This window comes from Nipponia nippon, unplaced genomic scaffold, assembly GCF_047370975.1.
Source record: "Nipponia nippon isolate SJK-2023a ecotype South Korea unplaced genomic scaffold, ASM4737097v1 scaffold_4, whole genome shotgun sequence".
Lineage (NCBI taxonomy): Eukaryota > Metazoa > Chordata > Aves > Pelecaniformes > Threskiornithidae > Nipponia > Nipponia nippon.
In genome coordinates, this window is record NW_028262358.1 from 9422997 (window position 1) to 9445739 (window position 22743).

A 22743-nucleotide genomic window follows, 5' to 3' on the forward strand; every position below is an offset into this window, starting at 1 on the left:
AAGTGTTGTTTATTCTAGTCCAAAATTGGTGTGAGCTATAACAGGAAAAAGACACTGACTGCAACTACACTCAGTTTGTCAGAATGGCAGTACTGTCTTATCCACACGCTGCTGTTACCTTTGGAATAGCAGGTCCAGCAGAGCTGCATACACCTCAGTAAATCTTTGTCCAGTTTCAACCCATGCAGTTGTAACACTACTCAGAGGTAACACGCTTATTATAACACTAAACAAGTTTCTGTATTTTTTTAGTACCGAGATTTACGTGCATTACAGAGCTCTCACACCATTGTGAAGTACAGTTGTGTACATCCCCTACTTATGCATTAACTCTCCATTGCAATTTTACCAGCTATCCTTAAGTCTACAGAAAGGGTCACGTGGCAATTTCAGCTAAATGGGAAAACACAAAGTTGAAGTTGTTTACACGATAATACGATTTTTTTTTCAACGCAAACAGGTGTCGAAAATCTCATCTCATTGGTATTATCCTCATAATGAGTAATCTGCACTATTCTTTTCTGTGTGATACTGTTCTCTTAAACCTCTGTTTGGTTATTTATGCATAAATACATGCACCCAAGCCATAAAATGTTCTGTTTGAGTTTCCCACCAGCTGAAAAGCATTAGAATCACTACTGGTGTTATTGTTCCTGCCACAGACAAGGCTTACAGGAGCGGGTTTTTTGAAACTAGATTTCACATTGAGGACAGCCTGGAGTATCTCTTGTTGTATGATATATGCTGCTTCAACTAGAGACAGCACATTTGAGGAGATTATCATCCAGTGGTTAAAACTGTTTGGGCTGTAGTAAAATTCCAGTGGTGGTGCTTTATAGTACAAAATCTGAAGTTGTTTTTGGAAATTGTGCGTTTTATTTTGGAGCCTGCTTTGCACACCAGAGAGCAGAATTCTTCCCTATTTACAGAGGAAAAAAAAATAGTACTCTATGACTAAGTCACCCAAAATTTCATGGTGTTTACTTAGGAATTTCACTTTCATTATGCATACCTTTTGTCTGCAGGGAGACAGAAGGGGGGGGGGGGGGGGGAGTCTGATATGAAAATATGAGCAAATGTCGTCATTCTGACTTTTGAAATCTCCTCTGGAAACTCTGCAGGTCCTTTCAGAAAAGGAAAATCTCCATTTTTTTTTTTTTTGTGGGAAGTTTCTTGTGGGAGGATTCAGCAACAGCATGATTGATCAGAAGCTAATGTTAAATCCACTGAAATTATAAATCCATTCCACACCAGAAAGTAGATGATACTTTGCCAAATAGGTAGGAGGCAGAAGCATCATGGCTTACAGCGTACCACGGTAACAAGCTGCACCCCATCCCTGGCAAGTGCCCCTTTTAATTAGGCAGTCTTTTGCAACACGAAGGCCCAAAGACTTAAATCACACAAGATCTTCAGATTAACACAGATTAACAGCAAGTCCAGCCAAGTTATAATTCCTGTAAGGGATTCTTTAACCTCTGTGCAAAGCAAGAGCTCCCAGCAGCTGTAACTACTCCCCACAAAAAAAGTTGCTGTCTTTTCACTACTCTTTCTCTGAGGAAAAGGAGGATGCCAGGAAGCTAAACCTTTTTATGATTCCTTAGGTGACTGTACTATGCTACAAGTGCAAAGACCAAGCATTCAGTGGCAGAATCTATCCCTTCTGGCATCAGGGCAAAAGGATAAAACCTAGGATGTCCAAACACCTTGGATTCAGGGCCTGAACCTGCTTTATGGGAACAAAACACAGAATCCCCATCCAGCAGTGTGAGAGTAACTTCACTCTTCTACTGAAAGCAGCAGAGCAGGACTGCATCTTCACCCACCACCAAAGACCTGAGGCCATTTTCTAGTCCCGTGCTGCAGATCCAGAATATCTGAAGACTACCATGGTAAGAAAAAGGCAGTATCCAATGATGATCCAAACACAGAGAGACAGGCACAGATGACAGACTAGATGTTTTGCACCTTGAGAACATCACGAAACCCAGTTTCACCATGCCTAAAGCAGTAAAACCTGTCACAGCTATAAAAATACAGGTGATGTTCTGTGTTAGCACCAAATTAGTTCCTTGGGAGTTCTTAGATGCACTTCTGAATTACCGTGGCAAAAAATTACATCCTGTGGCAAACAGACCTAGTTGGGGTTATACATCCTCCTATTTCTCAAATTGAAACTACAAACCACACAGGCCTCAATACAACCTCCTAAGAAAATCTCTGTATGGAACAGAGGCACAGAGTGGAGAATCACACGCGCACAGTGCTTACCTCAGTGTGGTCACACCTCCTTAGCTGAGGGGGCCTTGAACATTTACGTGAATACACGTGATCATGCTGCATCACGTTCTCCTTGAAACTCTAACAAGCTACTTGATTTTTCACACAGATGACAGCACTGTAAGTGAAAACAGATGACATGAGCACTAAGATCATGGCAATCAAAGCTATGGAAAAATGCACAACTAAGATGGATGCAATTTACCATATCATACCACAGACAGCATTTGTTAATGCAATTATTTTTCTCTTCCATGACAACAAAAAGGGTTAATAGACAGAGAACTTCACGCTACATTCATTAAACTTCCCACAACACATACTGATATGCTAAAAGGTACTCCACATGACAACAACATCTATTTTGATTAGTTTTGAAAGAGACAGGTTACTTACTGGTATTCAAAATTTGTCCCCAACTCAAACCGTTAGGGATCAACAATCAAGCAGTTCCCCAGTTTAGTCTCTGCCACAAGAAAAAGAACAAAGAAATTAAGACCTTTTGGCATTGTTTCAGTTCAGACTCTGTTGTTTCACTATTAAATTACCAGTCTAGTTTGCTGCCTGAGTCATCACCTTCAGAATTTGTACTGGCCCAAACCTGAACCGGTCAGCCGACACATGACCACTGATAAAACAGGTACCACGTTAAAATAGTTCAAGTGATTGTTTCCACAAGATTGACATTACATACATCAATAGCTCATTAATATCCTGTGCAGGCCAATCTCTACTGCCTAATCAGTTACTGCAGGAAGATAAGAACTTCACAAGTCAGACCGATGCATGTGTATCTCTAGCAGAGTTAAACAAAAGAAATAAGCCTTTACAACAGTGGTAGACAAGCACATCAGTGAAAAAAATCAAACACTGTACTCATGCTTGCAGCACTTACTTCCAGTTGTTGCAAGGTCTTTGAGCAGTCAGCCCACAGCTCTTATCAGAGTTCCCAAGAACAAATGTCTTCAGAAAAAAGCAGCCAATTATGCCAACCCTAGCTACAGCTGGATGCCATCAAGAAACCTTATCAGCTGCTAGGCAAATAAGATCACTACATGAAATTATTATGCAAACAGAAGAGTCTCAAGAAAAATGTAACCTTTTAGTCTCAATCTTTCTTGCAAATTGTCTGCATATATTTGTTCTGCAGAGAGCTATCCGATACAGTGATGCAATTACAGGCACAGGGTCAAAGATACAGAAAGCACAGAAAGCATTTTTATCCCAAGTTTATCCTAGCCAGAACTGGCAGTAAGTCTAGGAAATGAGAAGACCACTCTTTATAACCCAGTTAAGAAAAAAAAAAAAATAAAGTTTCATGCAGTGATTTTCAATCTGTGGCTTCAAGTCCTTGGGGGCTGTTAATTACCACCAAGAGCTGAAAAGGGTACCCAAAGAAATAAACCTACTATCAGGACATTTAATTCACACCACCTTGGGCAGCAAGATCCACGTATCAGAAGCATTTACCACCACTGTTTCAGTAAATGCACATATGCTAGAGACAACTACACATCTGCACTTGCTATAGCCATTTGAAATCCAGCATCCTGCAGTGATGCAAAATGAACCAACAGGTAACCAAAAATCATCCTATTAACCTACAGCTTCACAAGGCTTCTGTGGCCCAGACCTTTTTCTGGTCTTAAGGAGAGTCCTGTTCTTCATTTGCTAGGTAAAGACAGCAGTGTTCCCTTGCATCCCTAACCCTTTCATTTGACCAGTTTTTTCAGCTGTGCCTTACTGGATCCGAAATATATCATCTCCTCCCAAATCTTGGCAATTTATACATGCTCTCACAAATATGCAAGAAAATAAGGGCAGACTCCCTTTGATTTCTTTCAACTGAAACGACAGATGTAGGTGTAAGAGAGATACAATGAGAGGCACTTTATCTTTCCAATCATTTGTCAGTTCCAGTCAGTATTGTATCTTTAGATTTGCTTATTATTCTGCCTGTTATTACAAGTGAAATGAGATTAATAAATACAGTGCATCGGTTTTACAGATATTAGAGTTGAGGACCTGCACTATTAGAGCTATTCAAACATCCTGAGAAAGGACAGTTTTCATTTCTATCTAAAAAGGCTTCCTCTTTTGGTGATAAAATACAGCTTCCCCCACCCACTGTAGCCAAAAGCACTTTCCCTCAAAGCCGGTTCACAAAAGGTATTTTCCTTTTTTCCTTCTAGAGCACTAAAGAAGAATAAGAGTTTATTACTTCTGGAGCCCACAAGAACACACGTATGCTTAAAAATCGTGTATTTTCAAGCTTTACTGCACTGTCCCAGGAGTCTACCTGCTTTGCTGGGAAAAGCTGCTTACAGCCTGTTAAGGGTCAGGGCAGAAGATTATTTAATTAGGTGGCAGCCCTCACTCTGGGTTAAACAGAGAGGGGAATGCTCCATACAAACTGCATCCAGCTAGGTTTGTGAGTAAGCAATGTTCATATGAAAACCAGCACAAGGCAAGACAAAGAAGGATATGCTCGGGGATCAAAGATACGTAATATAGTAAAAACCCTCAAAACTTAAGAGATAGATAAGGCATCACAAATAGCACTTTAAAAGAAGCATGCTATGCAAAGAACTGCAGCTAGAGTCCAGACACATAAGCAGGAGCACAGAAGTTGTTTTCCAGACATTAGGACAAGCACTATGCAAGCCACATCATTATTGTTAATAACACTGAAGAACCAAACAGGTACGGAGTTTACATACCTGTTTGTTTATCTGTAGCTAAACCAGCTTCCAATTACATGGAGATACATATTTATCCTAGTTTGAATGATTGTAATTAGCTACAGAGGAGCTTTACTAAAATCAGAAACTAACAAAACACATAATTGTCTGAAACTCACTCTAAAAAAACCACTCAAATATCAATATCTGCAAAAAAACCTAGTCAGAAATATAGATAATATAATGCAAAGGGTTAAATGCAAGTCATGGTTTTTTACAGCCTCTTAACTACACACTAACAAATACCATCTTGCATTTTTCACCTTTTAGAAGTCAGATATGAAAGAAAAGCAACTATGACGCATTCACACAACAGAAAAATGAATTATAAATTAATTAGCTCATCTGCGTACTGCATCTAGAGCTTCACAACTACTAGCAGTGACATAACTGCATTACAAGATAAAAATTATATTTTCCCAAGTTCTTGGCTCCTTCTACTTGGAACTTAAAAAGGTAACAATTAAGGTATTGTATTCCTCATTTCTGTTTATTTTAGTCCCATTACATTATGCAATAGAAATTCTAGCCATATTCAACTTCATTTAGCTGATTTTACTCCAGATTTGCATCTGCTAGATAAGGCTGCAGTGACAGAGCTGTAAGCAGCAAGACTGTTTTACATCAGAATTTCTTTTCCTTTTGGAGATCTTAAGTTATTACTTTTTATTTTTTGGCTAGAGTCCAGTCAGTTTTAATACTAGTTTTCAATGAAATCTAGGAATGTTTTATCCTGAGACATCCTAGCAACTAGAATTCTTTTTCCCCCCAAAGAAGAGTTGTCCTAGCCACCTCTATCTGTTAATAAAAAAAGCAGGAAATTCCTTCCCTGGATCAGACCATTTTACCATGTATAACCTCTCACTGTGGCCAGGCCCAGGTTCTTACCAGGAAGGCCTATTTTGTTGATTTGCTATTAACTCAAAGCTTACAGTTACGCATTAGTGTTTGTTCTGCTTTCTTCTGGTGCAAATTACCTTTTGTTCGCCACCACTTAGTTTCACTCATCACCACGTTCTTCATTTACTTATTTTTGCTAGATTTTTCTGTCCAATCTCTCTAATCCACTCTTCATTCTTCCCAGTCAAGCTCACCCATTTCTGCAGATATGAAGGCATGCTGAATATCAGTTTCTGAACAGAACCTTCATCAGTCATTAATAATTTCTAAGAACTGCACATTTATTGCTGTGCATTGCTTCAATCTTTTAGATGAGAACTTCTAATCTGTTCTTGAACTTCACAGTCACCCTTTATTTATCTAATTTCCTGAGCAGGCTTCCATATAGGAGATTCCCCATTCCTCTTAGCATTTGCACATCAGCATTTGATTTCAAGATGTCAGGTTTCTCCAGGAACTCTTAAGGTAACCTTTGCTAGCCTTAGACCAGCTCCCACAAACAGGGCAACAGTGACAAGGCAGTTCCTTTTCCAGAAGAAGCTGAGGGGAGAGGAAATGACCTTTTTAGACTGGAAAGCTCATGCTTGGCTATGGTCCTAAAAAATTAACCTGGTTTTAAAGTAATAATCCAGTCTTCCCTTCCCCCACAAATTAGGTTGCCATTCACCTTGAACTTGGCAGGACTGATTTGCATTTCCCTGGCAAAGTGTCGAGCTATTGTGAGCCGAATACCAAATGCCTGAAAAACAACATCAACATGGTACTGGATCTTCTCTTTGGCAGTATTAACACAACAATATTTTATATTAATTATTATTTTCACTTCACCACTTCATTTGTCACAGTGTTATGCGCTGTGTCATGGTGCTCCAAAATAAACATATTCAGCACAGCGAGCACAGAAAGAAGGGCAAAAACAGCAAAGGGAATGTGAAATCAACCCATCTTCACTCACTATTTTACTTTACCCTTCACAGAGGCTTTTAAAGGTGTCATCTGGCCTACTTAAAACTTTACAATATATAGAGATCACTCCCTGAGGGTCAGCCTTACTTATGCAAGCAGTTGCATTGCCCTAAATCTTGCCTCAAAGGGGTTACTAAGATGACATCTTTCATCTTAGTTTGCATTCAACTGTATCAGTCATTTTATTTTGTAAACTATGCAGGGTTACAAAACATTAACTACTGGCATGAAACCACAAAAATACATATAAACACTTTTAAGAATTATCTCATCACAGCACAATTCCTTTAGTTTTGTTTAATTACCTATTAACACTACTGAAACACAATACCCCAAAAATCTGTTAAGTACTGAGCACCTTCCAGCCTGGACAGCCTCTTACAATATAACATTAAAAACCTGAGGAAAATAACAGCCAGAACACAAGGAGAGCAGGCACCACTCAGAACCACACTTCCAACAGCCCACCTGTGCTGAGCTTTCTCCCTGCCTGGAGCCTTTTGTCCTTTTGCAGAGAGCAGAAGTAACACAAGGAGGAAGGAAGGAAGCTAGAGCAGCAAGGGCTCCAGCAGCACAGCTTATGAAGTAACTGAGTGGACCCAGCCTAAGCAGAGGGTGTGTGGGAGAACAAGCACAACCAGCAGCTCTAACAGCTCCTGAAGTGCCTGAGGAAACCTTTCCCTAGGCAGAGGCCTAAAGGAGCAGGCACAAACCTATCTTCTAGTAACACTCAACATCCAGGGCCTTGCAAAAAGGATCTCCTGGCAGCAGAGCAGCCCCTCAACTGAGACTCCCACATCCCAGCCTTCACAAAACCTGTCCCCCGCTCTTAGGGAGCCCAGCAGAGCGGCCACAGCCACTCCCGCCTACCTACACCCCCTCCCACCCTCACCCCGCCGCCATTTTGTACCCCCCTCCTCTCCTTTCCCGCCCCCGCCTCGCTGCCTGACGTCACAGCCGCGCCCCGCCCCCCCGCGAGGGCGGTGCTCGGCGCGGCGAGTGCCCGGATGTGGGAGGCTCCGCCCCCGCTGCTGAGCGTTAGCGCTGCTCGCGCCCCCCCTCCCTAGTTCCCTGCGCGCCGTTGCGGGTCAGTGCGAGGCACTGCCGCAGTGAGGGGAGCCGGAGCCGGAGGCAGCGGCGGGCCCGGGGCGCGGCGGCGGCGACGCCGAACACGCTACAGCGAGGCCGGGGCTCGGTGGATTCAGCTGCGGGGGAGACGCCTGACGCCCACCCGCCGCCATGGTGAGGACCCTCCCTCGCTTCCCCTCCCCTCAGAGCCCCCCGCTCCCGCCCCGCCGGAATATTCCAGACCGGGACGGGCCGCGGGGGTGCGGGGGGGCGAGGTAATGGCCCCGCGGCCCGGCCCGACCGCCGCTCCGCCTCGCTGCTGCTGCCCTGCCTCTGACCCGTCTCCTCCGCCTCCCGCCCCTGAGCCGTCCACGTCCTCCCGCGGGGGAGAGCCTCGCTGGGCTTCCCCCTCCTTCTGGGCCGCCGCTGTGGCCGCCCCGCGCCTCTCCCCGGGGGCAGGCGCGTCCCCCCGCTTCCCCTCCGCCGCCCACGGCCGCTACCTCGCCCCCGTGCGCCCCGCTGCCTGCCCGCCTACTCCCTCCGCCGCCTCCCCCCCGCCCCGGCAGCGCTCGTCGGGCTCGGCCCTTCCCTTTCTCCCCTCGCCCCCCCGCCTCGCTCCCCGGCACCCCCTCACCTCACCCCCGCCCCCTCTTCCCCTCAGTCCGGGGGTTCGCCTTCCCCGGCCTGCGCTTCATCTGCTTTCCAGATGTATCGGCAGCGCCCTAAGCGGGCTCGGCGTTTTGGTAGCGGTGTCTTGTGGGGGTTGTTTTGCAATCGCAATAGGGTGCCCCCCCCCTCGACACCACCACCCCCCCGCCTTTGGTGCAGCAGCGTTTTTCTGTTCATGTGCAGACCGGAAAGCTATAATGCACGTAGCCCATGGCAGGGAGACAGGCTAGATAATGTCTGCTTTAATTGGTCCGGGTTTAGAAAGCTGACGCTTCAAATATGATAGGCATGTGGGTTTTGAGACTGTAGGAAGAAGGTATGCGGTATGTCCAGGTGTGTGTGTGTGAGTTGCTCTGTTTTTGAAATTATGACGATTTAAATTTCCCTTTTACTGCCGTAAAATTAACCCAGAGATACAGTATGGAGTCCTGTAGTATTTTACGTCGACACTAGGGGTGTCTCCTGCTTTTCACTGCTGCCAAGAAATCAACGCCCTTTTTTAATAAACATTTATTTTAGCCTAAATTATCCAGTACCCTGGCTGCAGGAAGACTCTGGCAATATTTTGGTTTTACAGCTGGAGAAATAGAAGTGCTTTAGCTTTTTTGTTCTTAACACTTTAAGAGCAAGGCCAGCTGTTTATCACATTTCACATTAGACCTCACAGGGCCTGGGAGCTGAAAATGGGTTTCCTTTTGTTTTTAAGCAGGGGATTGCAGTCTTTCTTTTAAAAAAGTAAAGTCGTAGCAGAAACTGATGTGCCCGCTCAGGCTGTCTTTGTGTGTACACTTGAATGTCTGTTAGATGTGCATTTGGAAAAATATTTTGAAATATATAAAAGTTTGGTTTCAACTGGGGACTAAACCAATGTGTTTACTGAATGCCTTCGCACAGTCTTGGAGTACGTTAAGACTGTGAGAAAAGAAGGCTCGTATTTTGACAACAAGGTGTTAATGAAGTTAAGACTTAAAAAGAAAAAAGTTATGATTGGAAATTACGCCGTGGTTGCAATACTGCTAATTGCTGTGACTATATAGATGAACAGTGATCGTCTTCCACACAGCCGTTGTGCTCATACTGCCATTAGTTGGGTCTTCTGTGAAAATTTTGTTCTCAAAAGACTTGCGTGCTGAGACATGCTAACATGCATAAAAGGAAAGAAAATACTATTTAACCATGACGGCCGTGTGTGTTAGTGACTGGTAATGAACCTAACTTTCATGTACAATTAACTTTGATTTTTTTTCCTCCATTCTGTTGTAACTAAAGCTGTCCTAGCATCTTTCGATGGTATAATCGTGTTGATTATTACTTTGACTTCTTGAACAGTGTTTGTGTATGATCGATTGCAATGTGTAAATGCAGATGCTGAAAAAAAGGTATGCTGGATATTATCTCTACCAGTAAAGGTGTTTGTTTGCTCACATAAGCAGTAACAACACCAGGAGAATTTTCACTGTAGCTGTATCAGTATGCTGGTTCTGATAACACCTGATCTTAGGTGCCTTGTAGTCTGAAAACTAAACAGGTGATAAACATTAAAAAAAACCCCAAACATTTCATTTAAGTTGCCATTCTTCTTTACTGTCATTACTCTGTGGATGTTTTCACTGAAAGAGTTAACTTTTAATGAAGTAGTAGAGTAGACCTTGTTTCAGCCTTTACTTTGTTAGAGTAGAGCAATGCTTTTTTCACAGTTTGGAGTAACATTTCTGTTCTCACAGGACCAGAGAGCTGACAGTTATAGCGAAGAAAGAGGTGAATGTATTGTTGTGTTCATAGTAGGTAGCTTAAGATAAAACATAACCATCTAATGAGTCAGAGAATGTAGTTCTGCATGTTTTGGTATAGCCAGTTCTAAAATAATCTATCAGGCAGAGCATAAGATGATGAGTCCATTACATAATGCTAGAAGTAATGTTGATATACTATTTCTGTCAGATAGCAAGTTTTTCCTATGAGTAGTATTTTCTAGGAAAGGGTAAATAGCACAGATAGCTGCTATTAAATAATCTTGGTTTTAGATAGATAAATTCTGTTTTCTTGGAGTGGTCTGCATTCTGGTTCATATCCAGCTCTTGAGCTTTATAGTTGTAGGACAGAAGACGCAGAATTCCACTGGAACCACCCAAACCATGTTACATAGTGCACCCATCTTTTTAGCTAGACTCTATTCAGTTGTTTTGACTCGCTTTACTTGAGTAATGGTGCTTCTGGTGCATTTTCTCCAGCTGAAGCTGATCTAACAGCGTTTCTAAATTGCTGAAGCCAAGAACACCAAAGCATTTTTTGCAATAAAACAAAAAAACCCCAGAAGACCATCTTGAATCACTGTTTATTATTTAGCAGGGAGGGTATTAAATAAGTTGGTTTCTTCTAGCTGAAGAAAAAACTAGTTATTCCATAACCAAATCATAATTTCACTGCTATCATGACAAACATCTGAATAGTCACTTGAGTTTTGTAACAGGTGGCAGGAACTGAGAGGCACTCACATGGTCTGTCTTATGTCTTACAGCCTACTGGTGGAATAACTGGTCTAGGATTCAAACTGTGAAGCTCATGTGTGGGTCTTAAGAAGTGTTTGGTAGGCTTATTTAAGACAGTTTGTTTAATAAAAGATTTTATTTTGGAAATAATTTTCAGAGGCATAGTTTAGAGGCCAATTTGAATATGCAAGCTTACTTAACTCTGTGACCTACAAAGGAAGACAAATAATTACATTTTTTCACTGTTTCTGCGGTGGAAGTAGAATTCTGTCTTTATATGGTTAAACTATTAATTTAACAATAGGAAGGAATGAAAATTGAGTAGTTTAAGGGAAAATGGTTTGTGGTAGGCATGCCTCAGGAACTTCAGAATATTCATCTTCTAAGGCATCTGACTTAGCACTGAAAGGGAAGTGTTAAGGGAGTGAGATTAATAACATCTAAACTGGGGTTTTTATTCATATCTGAAAGGAGATGGGACTATCTTCTGTTGATCAGTACCAGAAAAGGAGGCTTCAGTAATTCTGGTATTTCTCGGGAAACAAGTGAGGCAGAAATGCACGTTTTGGTGCCAAACCATTTCTTAGTCTGCTTCTGCCGCCTCATTTCCCTCACTTTTGTATGTCAGGAAGACATACAAAAAGTTGTTAAGCTGTAGCCAGGCTACCATAAGAAAATTATTTATCAGTTTTGATTGACATAATACATACTTTCAAGAAGAAATGCATCTAGCAATGAATATCTCACAGCTTTCTTGCAGCTGGGTGTTGAATCAGTGCTTACCTGACAGTGTTGCAGAAGGAATAGCTTTTTTTAATTGTAGGTGTGCTTAATAGTGTTCTCCTACTGTAATTCATAAACTACGCTTGCATAAGATTTTTCAACATTGCTTTGATTGCCCTGCTAGTAAAAGAATTCTTTTGGTTTTCCTCCCCTTTTTTACTGCCTGTGTTTAACTGAGTTTCGTTGAAGAAAATTGTATCCTCTCCTAAAATGTAAGTCTGAATGGTAGTTGAGCATGAAACTGTTAAGACTTGGGTTTAGTTATATGAAATGGTGACCAAAAATTGTGTTCATAGGAAAAACTTTTTTGTAATTTGAGCTAGTGTATGACTTCCTGAAAGCAATTTGCTCTTGATTTCCTTGCACCTCCTCTTTCATTCCAATCCTGTTCTCCCTGCTCTGGGTAGTATAATTTGTGCATTTCTAATTGGGAAAAAAATGACACTGCACTGTTCTTTGTTGATTAGCAGCCAATTCATTTAGTGACACATTTCCCTGTTTTCCATCCTTTCCTTCTTCTGGCCTATATGTTTTTCTCTTTTCCTGAGCTTGTTTATTCCTCCGCGTTCCCTACAGAAAGACCACAGGGGCAAAGGGGGCTGGCTGTTCCCATGCTTCCTACATGCTAGTTCTTTGCCAGAATCATCAGCAGAAATAGAGAAGGTGCTACTGTGTGATGTCCTTGTCACGATCAAACTCCTCTGCTCTGGAGGAGCGAGCACTGCAAGGATGGGGGAGTAAAGATTGAAGTGATGGGGAAGGAATGATGAGAGGCATGGATCTACATCAAAAGAGAGAAGTGAGGAGTGCTTATACTTTAAAGGTTATGCAGTTGGAACCTTCTGAGCAGGATATTGTAAGAAAATAAGTATCTTGTTTTACTTGCATACCCCTGTTAATTAAAACAGAAAAAAAGTTGGAACACCTGGAAATGGTAAGAATTTTATTGGCTGACTTGATGATATAAATTACTTAAACATGTTCTTTCTTTCGCAGAGACCATAAGAGCTTATCTTGCTGTGCTCTTGTGAAGCTGGTAAATATTGTCCTTGTTCTACAAATGAAAAAGGTTGAGGTCGTGGCGGCGTAATAACTTATCCAAGGCCCTTTTTATTGTTTAGAAGTTAACATTAGTATGTGATGTCGGAAATGGATAATGCGTTTGTAGCGCTGAAAATAAATACGAAGTCTAAATCAAATTGACTGCTACGAATTTTGAGGTCTTGGGGCTGATGATTTATTGGCGTTAGAATGCAGCCACTAGAAAACAAACGTGCTGTACACTGTCCTTTCTGTTTAAGGCACGTGCTGGTGTGTAGTGGTTGAAAGCTTGGTCATACACTACCATCTTTCAACATCTTTGTAGCATTGTGTTAGCCACTTAAAGGGACTTCTTTTAGAGATTAGACCTGGAAGTGGGCCTTTTATATCCCATAAAAGCTATTCAGTTTCTTAGTGGCCTAAAGTAATCTTGACACCAGCAGTTTGAGAAGGATCTGCTACAAAGGTTGCCTTAATGTGCTGAATGAAGTGGGACAGTCTTGGATATGGACTGACGTCTTTTAACCTGGAATAGGCAGATCTTTCAGTATACCAGTTCAAGTATTTTGGGAATGTTTTCACAGCTCTTCCCCTGGATCAATGATCAGGGAGCTTAAATGACTTGAAATTCATGATTTTGTAATGATTTAAGTACAAGACTAGGAGCAATATATTCTGCTTGATGTATGATGTAGCTAGATTATTTTGGGCACCATTTGAAATACTATATTTCCTTAGTAATATTGAATATCGAGGTAAGTTTAACCAGGGTTAAACTTAAACTATGGCTTGTCTTCCTATTCAGGTCTGTTCTATATAGTTGGAATGGCAAAAGTCTGTGGAGAGGCTAGGGTTTGTTTGTTTGTTTCAAAAGTTTCAGGTGTATGTAAGAATAAAACCCACATCTTTCAAGTGAATTAATTCTTGGAGTGACAGTTCTTCTAGGAAAATTTAATCTTGACATTTTATGTAGCTTCTTAAATATGTGACTTGAAAATTCTAATTTGGTAACTATACTTTATTAGGCCTTTTCCACATACAGAAAGACTGTTGAGATGTTTTATATGTTGCTTTTAGATTGTACCTAGCACAGCCACAAGCACATTGTTACTTTAGCTGCTTGGGCAAGCTACGTAGATGGTGCAAAACAGGCTGGAGACTATATCTGACTTGCTTGTAACTTGACAGTGAGTTGGCCCTGCTATTGATACTCTGTTCCACAAATAAGGAAGAATCCCTAGCGATATAAATAATAATCTTGAACTGTCTTAAAGAAGTCTCAGAAACCCTTTAAATGCTTTGCATTAAAGGACAGCATTGCTCATGAACTGCCAATAAAAATCTTAGCTTCCAAGCTGTAAACAGGTTGTGCCAGTTAATACACTCAGGTGAATATTTGTGAGGTCTGTGTTGATGGATGTTTTTAAGCAAACTGTTAAGGCAAAGAACCGGAACTCCCCCGGTAAGCTGATACTGTGCCTATTTTAAAAAGCTTATGCAGTCGGCTTGAAGTTCACACACACTTTATATCATTGTCTAGGTTAGGTAAAGTAGGAACTAAAAAATGTGGTAAGACACTTGTTAGTTAAAGAACTTCAGTCAGAATTTGGGAGGGGCAGGAGAGGGAGGGATGGGGTAACAGATAGGAAGCCAGGGTTAATGTGTTTCTGGGAAGAAACCCAGCTACTGGAAAAGTGGATTCAGCTGTGATTCTCGCAGGAATATAATCTTAGGATCATCTTTAAATGCTGTGGAACTTCTTTTCTTCCTGCGGTATATTTGTGACAAATACGGAGGCTTTTTACCCTTTGTTTTAAGCAGCTGGAAACTTTGGGAAGGAAGACCTCAGCTACAGTACTTCTCTCTTTTTTCTACCCCTTCTCCGTTGTCACCCTGTGAATGCCTCCTCTGTGTACATTTATCAGGTGTTTTGGGTTTTTTGTAATAGGTAGTAAAACAACTGTTTCATTGCTGACTGTGTAGGTTCTGAATAGCATCACTGAAGGTGAAAGAAGTCATTTGAATTCCCTGTGGTCAATGATACTATGGCTTGCAGAGGGGACTTTAAAGGGAGGGTTTTTTGAAACAAACTCCACGAATATGACTTTAGGCCTGAACTTACGAAGGAGAACTCATGTACTTTGTAGGCATGATGACTGAACAGCTTTTTCAGTGCTGTGTATGTAATGATGTTCTCTTGGGGAAGTTTAATTTAGTACTGAGCTGCTGCTTACCAGGCTTAGCACCTTGGTGTCATGGGTCAATTTTGTTGATAACAGTGAAGGAACACTTTGCAGATAAAAGGATTGCATGTAGATCTGCTAACAAGTCTAGCAAAAAAATCATGATAAAGAGGAGAACTTCTAAACAGCAATAAAAAAGGCCATATGAATAAATAGACTTGATTTTTATATTTGACTTAAGTAGACTATCTTAGCACTCTAATCACTGTTCTTCATAGGGGTATCTGGTGAAATACCTGCTCCCTACTTATTCTTAAACTTTTTTCAGGGATTCTTATAAAAATGGTGTTAGTTTTCCTGAAGTATTTTATTCAAAACACTAAGTTTGGTTATTTTAGTAATAAGATTAAAACATCTGCATTGTGTACTGCTGGCGTTGGTTTTTTATTTCAGACAGTACGTTGAAAAATCAGATTAGTGACAAATGTAATTTATAAAATAGGAAAGGTTGGCAAGTTTGGATCTTGTAGTCTTGAATGTTAGAGTGCAACTCTGGTGTTGCTACAGTTGAGTTTGCCAGAGTTCAATTCTGAAATATTCTCTTTTGAGAGGCTTTGAAAAAATGAACAGTGAGCTAGAAGGTGGCCAAATTCCCTTTCTTGGTGAGAAGACAAAAAGTCACGTGAGTAAAAGGGACTAAAATTGAGGGGAAGTAGATGGTGGTTTAAGATTTAGGCATTGCATATCATGATGTTATAGTGCAGTAATGCTCTGTAGTGGGGGGCAGAGCAGCTAAAGATTCCAGAGAAATTGGGAAGAATTGATTTGAGTGAGAAAGTGGGTGATTTTTTAGCAATAGTTTTATCTTGGCCACTTTCTCAGAGGTATTGTTTACCATCTGTGCAGTGTCATAAATATTTTGGGAAGTCAATCCATGCTACCCAGCATGTCACAAAGAGCAGTTAAAACACTTATTTTAAAATTAGAGGTGTTCTTTGATTTGTAGTTCATATTACAGACTGGTGTACAAATGTATACGTATTATATGCTGCCTTTAAGGTTTGCAAGCAGTCAATTTTTGGAAGTATAGTCTATGAAGAGATAAGATGGTAGCCTGTGGTTCTGTGGGCAGATGGTGTGTACGTGCACAGTTGTGTCAATTAGTCTTTGGGGGGTGGATGCAGTTATTTGTACTGGGCCTTGGGCTAGGATGACTAGATTCTTGATGGTGAGCCTACAGAGCAACTGGTAATTATTACTGGAAGTCACTGGAGCTCTGCAGGGGTGCACCTACTTGGCTTATTTTGGGACCTGTGGACCCTATAAATCGCAATAATTTTTCCAATGCTGCTTTGTGTGTACTTTTATGCTTGCTTTTATGTACACTTACAACTTATGAAAATGTATAGCTCTTCAGGACAGCTGTTTTTAATTGTATTGCTAGTTAAGGCAATTAATAAGCTTTGATTTCTGACAGGATGAAGGAGTTTTTTTTCTTTAGCAACTGCTATGAATATTTACCAAAAATAATGCTAACATTTATAAGTAAATGAGATTTTGGATAGTTCTTCAAAGATTCGACATGTGATTGTTTATAAGCTACTGACGCTGTGTTGGAATTCTAATTTAATCTTTTGAGTACCCTTTTAGCTTGTAGCAAAAGGGCTAGATGTCTCTATTTGATAATGAATGTTAAATATTTGCATTCCTGTACGTAAATATAAGAAACAAGTTGGTTCCTGCCCTGAAGAACTTAACCGAAAATATTCTATCTTTTTAATTGCATTTGAATATTACTTCATATAACCAACTCCTGAATGGACATCGCCTCAGCGTTATGATTAAAAAAAAAAAGTCAGTATTTTCTCCATGACACAGGTCATACAAGGAAAACTGTTTCAAGATTTTGGAATATTCTATAGCAGCGAAAACCTTAATTGAAAGCAGTGTGGTATTTTTCTGTGTTTTACGATGTTTCATTTTGCTTTCCTTTGATCGGATGCAGTGCATCTTTTTCAGAAAAACAATTGCAGAACAGTTTGTGTCAAGAGAACTTCACCAGCTACGTTGGGAACAAATACGTTAATTTGTATGTTTGTCGGTTGCTGTCAGAGGATAACATGCTCCATTTCATTTCCAGCGAAGTTCTCATCTTTCATATTTGCCTCAGCCTGATACATATGTGAGATATATCTGATCAGTCACAAGGAGCCCTGTAGCCATTTCTTGCAGAAGTTAGGGAGGAGGTTTGTTTTCGCTACTGGGAGTTCTGTGACTACCGTACCTCCTTCTCTGCTTTTGGAAAACCCTCTGCAAAGAGAAGTATTATTACTCCTTTTTAATGCTCGCAGTGTTGCTGAGGAGCAGTAGTGCGAAACTGATCTAATGATTATCAGTTTTCTTCCTGCCTGTAGAGTTAGGGCTTTCTGTTACATCTGATCTTCTCGGTACAAGCAAAAATCAGGAAGTTCAGAAACTTCAGAAGACTGAGCCACCCGTAGTTTTATTCACTTTTTTGTATTTGGAGTGTCACAAATCATATTTTTAAGAGGTAGAGTTTTTGATTCTACAGATGTTGAGAACACTTGCCTTTAGCTTTTTGAAAATAACTCCAAAAATAAGTTTAAATTGGCAAGCATGGTAACAAGTACTATATCTTCCAGTGACAGTAAGTTCCACAACATACTAAAGCATGTTTAAAAAACAACGCAGAGAAAAAAAAGCCTACCTTTCACACCCCTCGTCAATCCAGTGACAAGACTGCTTGACTGGAAGTATTATAGAGAAAATAACAAATTTTTGGACTGTTTCTGTTAATTTTGGAGGGAGGTACTGAACTACCAGTTAACCTGGCAGAGTTTTTACTGGGATTGTTCTAGAGAGCTGTTTGCTGAAGCTCCCTAGTTCTTGGTTTTGTAGTACCTGGAAGTGCTGAGAATTAAATTGGCGTAATTGAAAGCAGTCTCATGAGAGTATATCTATAGATAGCAAATTATATTTCAATATGGCTTTAGGTCAAGTTACTATCTTCTTGTAAAGTAACTGCTTGTTCCTATTTCTATGTAGGTCAGCCAGTGATTAATTCTCAGTTTTGCTGGACCACTGTTTTATTGCTTTGTGTTGGAGTGGAAGTTTTGAACATTGTCTGTTTTCTGGGAAGGTACTTCAGAAAAACACTGTTCTATCTTCAAATAGTTGTGGAGAAAGGGAGAAGCTGAAAGAGCTTTAATTGCCTAGTAAATATTTTACCTGTAGAATGGGTATTTTGACTCTTTTGGGTAGTTTTGTGTTTCTTCATTTGACAGGCTATAAGATGCTAAATAATATAATGCCTAAGTATAATCTGTTAATTACTAGTGAAAACTGTGTGACTTTGTTCGTAGTCCCTCCAGGTTCTTTGTGATGCTTGCATACTTCGGCTTGATATTGAGAATGAAGTTTTATTTCCTTTGTTCTATGTATTACTTCATTTTTCCAAATCTGAAGTTGTTCTTTCAGGCAAGCATGTACACAATTTACTGCTTGCAGTTGCTTGGATTTTCTATGTTCATATTCACCAGTGAAGGGAAAAAATTCCTTTTTATCAATCAGACCAATCAGAGAAAATTATATCTGGCTGATATCCAATTTATACCCATTACTGTCCCTAAGAACATGACCAACATGATATGCTTTGGGTTTTGTGTCCCTTTAGTATTCCCTCAAGTGTAAGTTGTCCTTGATTTTGAAGGAATTTGTGGCCTATTTGACACCCTACCTGTTGTCATTTCTTTGTTATTAAGATGTTGACTGTTAACTCTGATAATCCCATGATGCCTTGGTTACTTGTTATCATCTTCAGTCACATTTTATGCTTTCTCACATACTGTTTATTATAAGCTTTTGCACTATATACTTACAAACAAAATTTCCTTCTTTGAAATGCTCTCTAAAACTCTTCAACTCTACTTCTGTTATGCATAAAGATTTATGGTTGGTTTGTTTTCTCAATTTGTCATGGATATGTCTGTTGCCTTGCAGTCTTTGCTCTATCTTCTGTCTTGTTTTGTACTTGGATTAAAAATTTTCTGGTTGGACAAGCATGGTCTTGTTTTCGTTTTCACTAGCATGGTCTTTGTCAGTGTGACAGCACAGTCATGGAGTGGATTGGTTGGGAAACTTTATTGCAATTATCTTTAAAGTTGGGAAAGAAGGCTGCTGTGGTCTCTTTAGCTAAGGAAATTGAATAAACTTCAGTGAAGAGCCTTGCGTAGTAAACCTAGTAGGAGGTTTTGTAGGTGAAACCAATATGCTAACATAAGTGGAACAAATAAATTAGTGTCTTGCAAAATTTTTGTGACTTCTCCAGAAGCAATGGAGGACCAACCTGTCTCACCCCAAAGACTTAGTAATGTGAACTCTTAATTACATCAGAACTCACTTTGATTTAGTGGTGACAGAACTTTATTGTTCCCCTACTGAAGGTTGAGTTGCTTCAGAGTCTTTCTGGGAAACTCCTTTCCTTGGCTTTTGAAGAGTTCATTATTCATTTATGCACTTAAAATTACAGGGTTCTGAGAATTTTCAAGAGTGATGCACACTTTTGAAATGCCAGCTCTGTGGTGATTGCATAAGTAGACTGGGTCATTGCCTCTAAAGGGTGGTAGCTGGGAACTGCTGAAAGTTAAATTCTCTACTAGCGCACATAGAATCATATCTTAGCTCATAAAGTTAACACTTTTGTTCCCATGACTCTTTTTCTCAAGTTTTATTTGCAGATTGTGGTGCTTATGCAAGTTTTTGCAATGGGAGATCTTGTTATTTTGTGTGAGTGTGCGGTTTCTCATATATACAAGGTTTTGCTTTTCTTCAAATGATGAGATGTATTTGTTAGTTTTCTAAATGTGGCACAATCTTTTCTCTGCTTCACCTTGTTTTAAAAACTGCACTATGTTTGCCTCTAGCATTGATAATTATCTCTACCTGACATTGCAAGCTCTGTCAGTGAGATCATTAAATAGAGCAGAAAACCGTAATATTCACACATTACAGATGCCACAATGGACTTATGTTAAGTTTAAAGCAATCCAGTTATCCTTTAGGTTTGTCTTATGTCTACATCAAGCTTGTGTAAGATAACTTCTGGCGATAGACACCTATCTAGTGAATGATATTATCAGTGCTAACTGTACGCTCTGACTTGGTGGCTCCTTCTCTCCCCCAAATTCAGGAAAAGGAGTTTGCAGTAAAACTCTTTTCCACCTATGATTATGCCTTCTTCTTCAGCAATTTTACAAACTGTTTTATTTGGTGTTTCTACTGGGTCCTTATGTCTCATTCTGTCTTAGGTGACAATTTTTTTCTTGAAGATGCTTTTAGTTTGTCTGCAGATGAGTAAATAGTGTTGTGTGTATGTATAGGTATGTGATTAAACCAAGTACTTTATCGTACCTTCAAGGTCATGCAAGTTTAGATTTTTGCGGAAAGCTCTGCAACTGTAACAGTTCAGACAGGAAAAGCTATGGCATTTATGTATATGAATATAAATCCTATAATCCGTGCTATAACTGGACAGACTTTACAGGTTGGTTTTTGATCCTGAACGCTTCAAATTCAAAACATTAAAGTTCAGAATGAGTGTTTTTATTCTGTTTGACTAGATATATGTTTTATTTCTATCTTTCCTTTAATATTAATAAAGCAAAAGGGCATATTAAAGATAAAGGCTGAACCCTCTTATAGTTACACTCTTGATTCCTTTAGTTTTCCTGTCTGGTAGAGGCTTTGGCAACAGTAGCTGTCTCTAGTTTCGGGTTCGCTTCTTGCTTCATTGGTCTAGGGCTTCCCTGTGGGATCCTAGAATAGCTACTTGACTGTGATGGCCTTAAGCCATTAATATCTCATTTTGGAGGAGACCCGTGGACAGTGGAGGATTTAAATAAAGCATAGCAGAAGTGACTGGCCAACTGCCAGCCAGAGGACAAGTGGCTTCCCTTAAAATGACTGACAGAGCTTGAGCAGAGCCATGACTGGATTAGATGGTGACTAAGGAGTAAACTGCAGGCTTTTCCTAAGACGTGTACAGTCGTTCTTGCCTCCTGCATCCTGAGGGGGGATGTGGTAGAACCCGATGTACATCCGAGAGGGAAGACTCTTCTAAAGAATCGTCACTTCTTTTGTTATGAGCAAATTGCATAAATGTATCCAAAATAAGGTGTTTTGTAGTAAGACTTTTTCTTTTTTACATGTGGCAAAGGGAATGGTAACACTTATTCTGCATCCTTGCAAAGAACAACAATGCCAGAATCCTGTAACAGCTTTAACCTGACCTGATCTCTACTGTAATCCCAAATCCTGCAATCCCCTTTGCCTTGGTTCATTATCTCTGATGTCTGCAATTTAAATGCCATGTTCAAGAATTAGGTATTAATCTTTTTTTGAGTTCCTTCAGTACTGAAGGTCACAAGAGTGTTTTCTTTAGAGGCAGGATTAACAAATTTAGGCTACTTTGGGGATAACACATGTAAAACTTGAAATCTTCTCCCTCCAAAGGTAAGTTAAAACAAGCTGTGTTTTTTTTCCAGCAGTGCCCTTTTTTGACTACAAAATGCTTGTAGCCTTCCTTAATGTTTGCTGTTGATTAGCATTCAGGTGAGATACTGAGTCAGAGTATTAACAGCAGCTGTAAGACCCATCCCTTGTACCTTTGTAGTTTCACCTTTGGGTTAAGATCATACATAAAAACTGAGCACTGATACAAGTTCAGTGGTTTATCAGAATTCTAGTAAACCTTCCAAGAAGTGTAACTGAAAGTGTTGGGCAAAAAGTTACCATTGCTTCAAGGGACAATGATTGCACTCATCAGCCGGTATGGGGTAGAGTACAGTTTATGCTGTAGTCCCAGAATGGAGGCTGTAACAAAAGGTGAAGGTGGAATGGGAGAGTATGTTGGCAGGCTTATGTCATTGGTCTTAAACAGCTAGGTGGAATTGTAAGAGAGATGCTGAGGAGTTGTGGATGTATGGTGCTAGGTAGTTGTATCCTCCGGAAAATTGTGGCAGCCAGAAAATGGAAAATGCCTCTGCCTCCTCAAAGTAAACCATAAATTGATTGGACAGCAGCGTGTTAACTAAATATAACGGTAAGATTTTTTTAATCCCAAGGGAAACTCCTTCATTTTCTCTGGCTCTCTTCAATTTTTTTTAAAGAGAAAAGATTATTAGACCTTCTAAAGCATTTGACACTTCAGTTATTACATTATCTGGGCCATTAAAAACATGCTTCTCAGTTTTTTTCAACTCTTGTAGAATCAACATTTGGATAATATTTGTGTATGTGAATAAAAAGTAGAGGAGAACATGTTAGCAATCCCTTGGCAAATTTAGAGTTGAAAAATGTGTACATTTTTGCATTAAGGTACAAGAATTAGATGATAGCAGTTCTCAGTTTCTCTCTGTTTACTGGACGTTTGGTTCAGTGTCTTCAACTTGAGAAGCTTCAAGTATTGGGTTGTTGCTGAATCAGAGAAGTTAAAAATCATTAGAGAAATTCCTAAATAAAATAAACTCTTGGTACTAGAATAAATAGCCTTCCTGCAACTTTTTTTCCTTGTGCTTCATGGGTTTTACCAGTGACCAAGTCATA

At 40.1% G+C, this 22743-nt stretch overlaps 2 protein-coding genes across 11 annotated transcripts in view; one reads left to right on the forward strand and one right to left on the reverse strand.

The window, feature by feature from the left end:
* Nucleotides 1-7731, reverse strand: part of PLEK (pleckstrin) — a 63848-nt gene extending 56117 nt beyond the window's left edge. For 7 of the 9 annotated variants that reach the window (XM_087774400.1, XM_087774406.1, XM_087774405.1 and 4 more), the window contains exons 1-5: nucleotides 7356-7729; nucleotides 6589-6660; nucleotides 5999-6121; nucleotides 2677-2746; nucleotides 2272-2398 (exon numbers count right to left, since the gene is read on the reverse strand). The gene's annotated coding sequence lies outside the window, so the exon portion shown is untranslated. Of the gene's footprint in view, nucleotides 1-2271; nucleotides 2399-2676; nucleotides 2747-5998; nucleotides 6122-6588; nucleotides 6661-7355 lie in introns of all 9 variants that reach the window. The other 2 variants (XM_009472132.2, XM_087774399.1) reach the window with 2 other exon arrangements.
* Nucleotides 7732-7864: 133 nt separating this feature from the next.
* Nucleotides 7865-22743, forward strand: part of PPP3R1 (protein phosphatase 3 regulatory subunit B, alpha) — a 39808-nt gene continuing 24929 nt past the window's right edge. Inside the window, exon 1 of one of the 2 annotated variants that reach the window (XM_087774409.1) lies at nucleotides 7865-8129. Coding sequence is in view for 1 of the 2 variants with exons in the window: in XM_087774408.1 (XP_087630534.1) it covers nucleotides 8127-8129 (3 nt within the window). In the remaining variant the exon portion in view is untranslated. The remainder of the gene's footprint in view (nucleotides 8130-22743) is intronic. The other variant, XM_087774408.1, reaches the window with a different exon arrangement.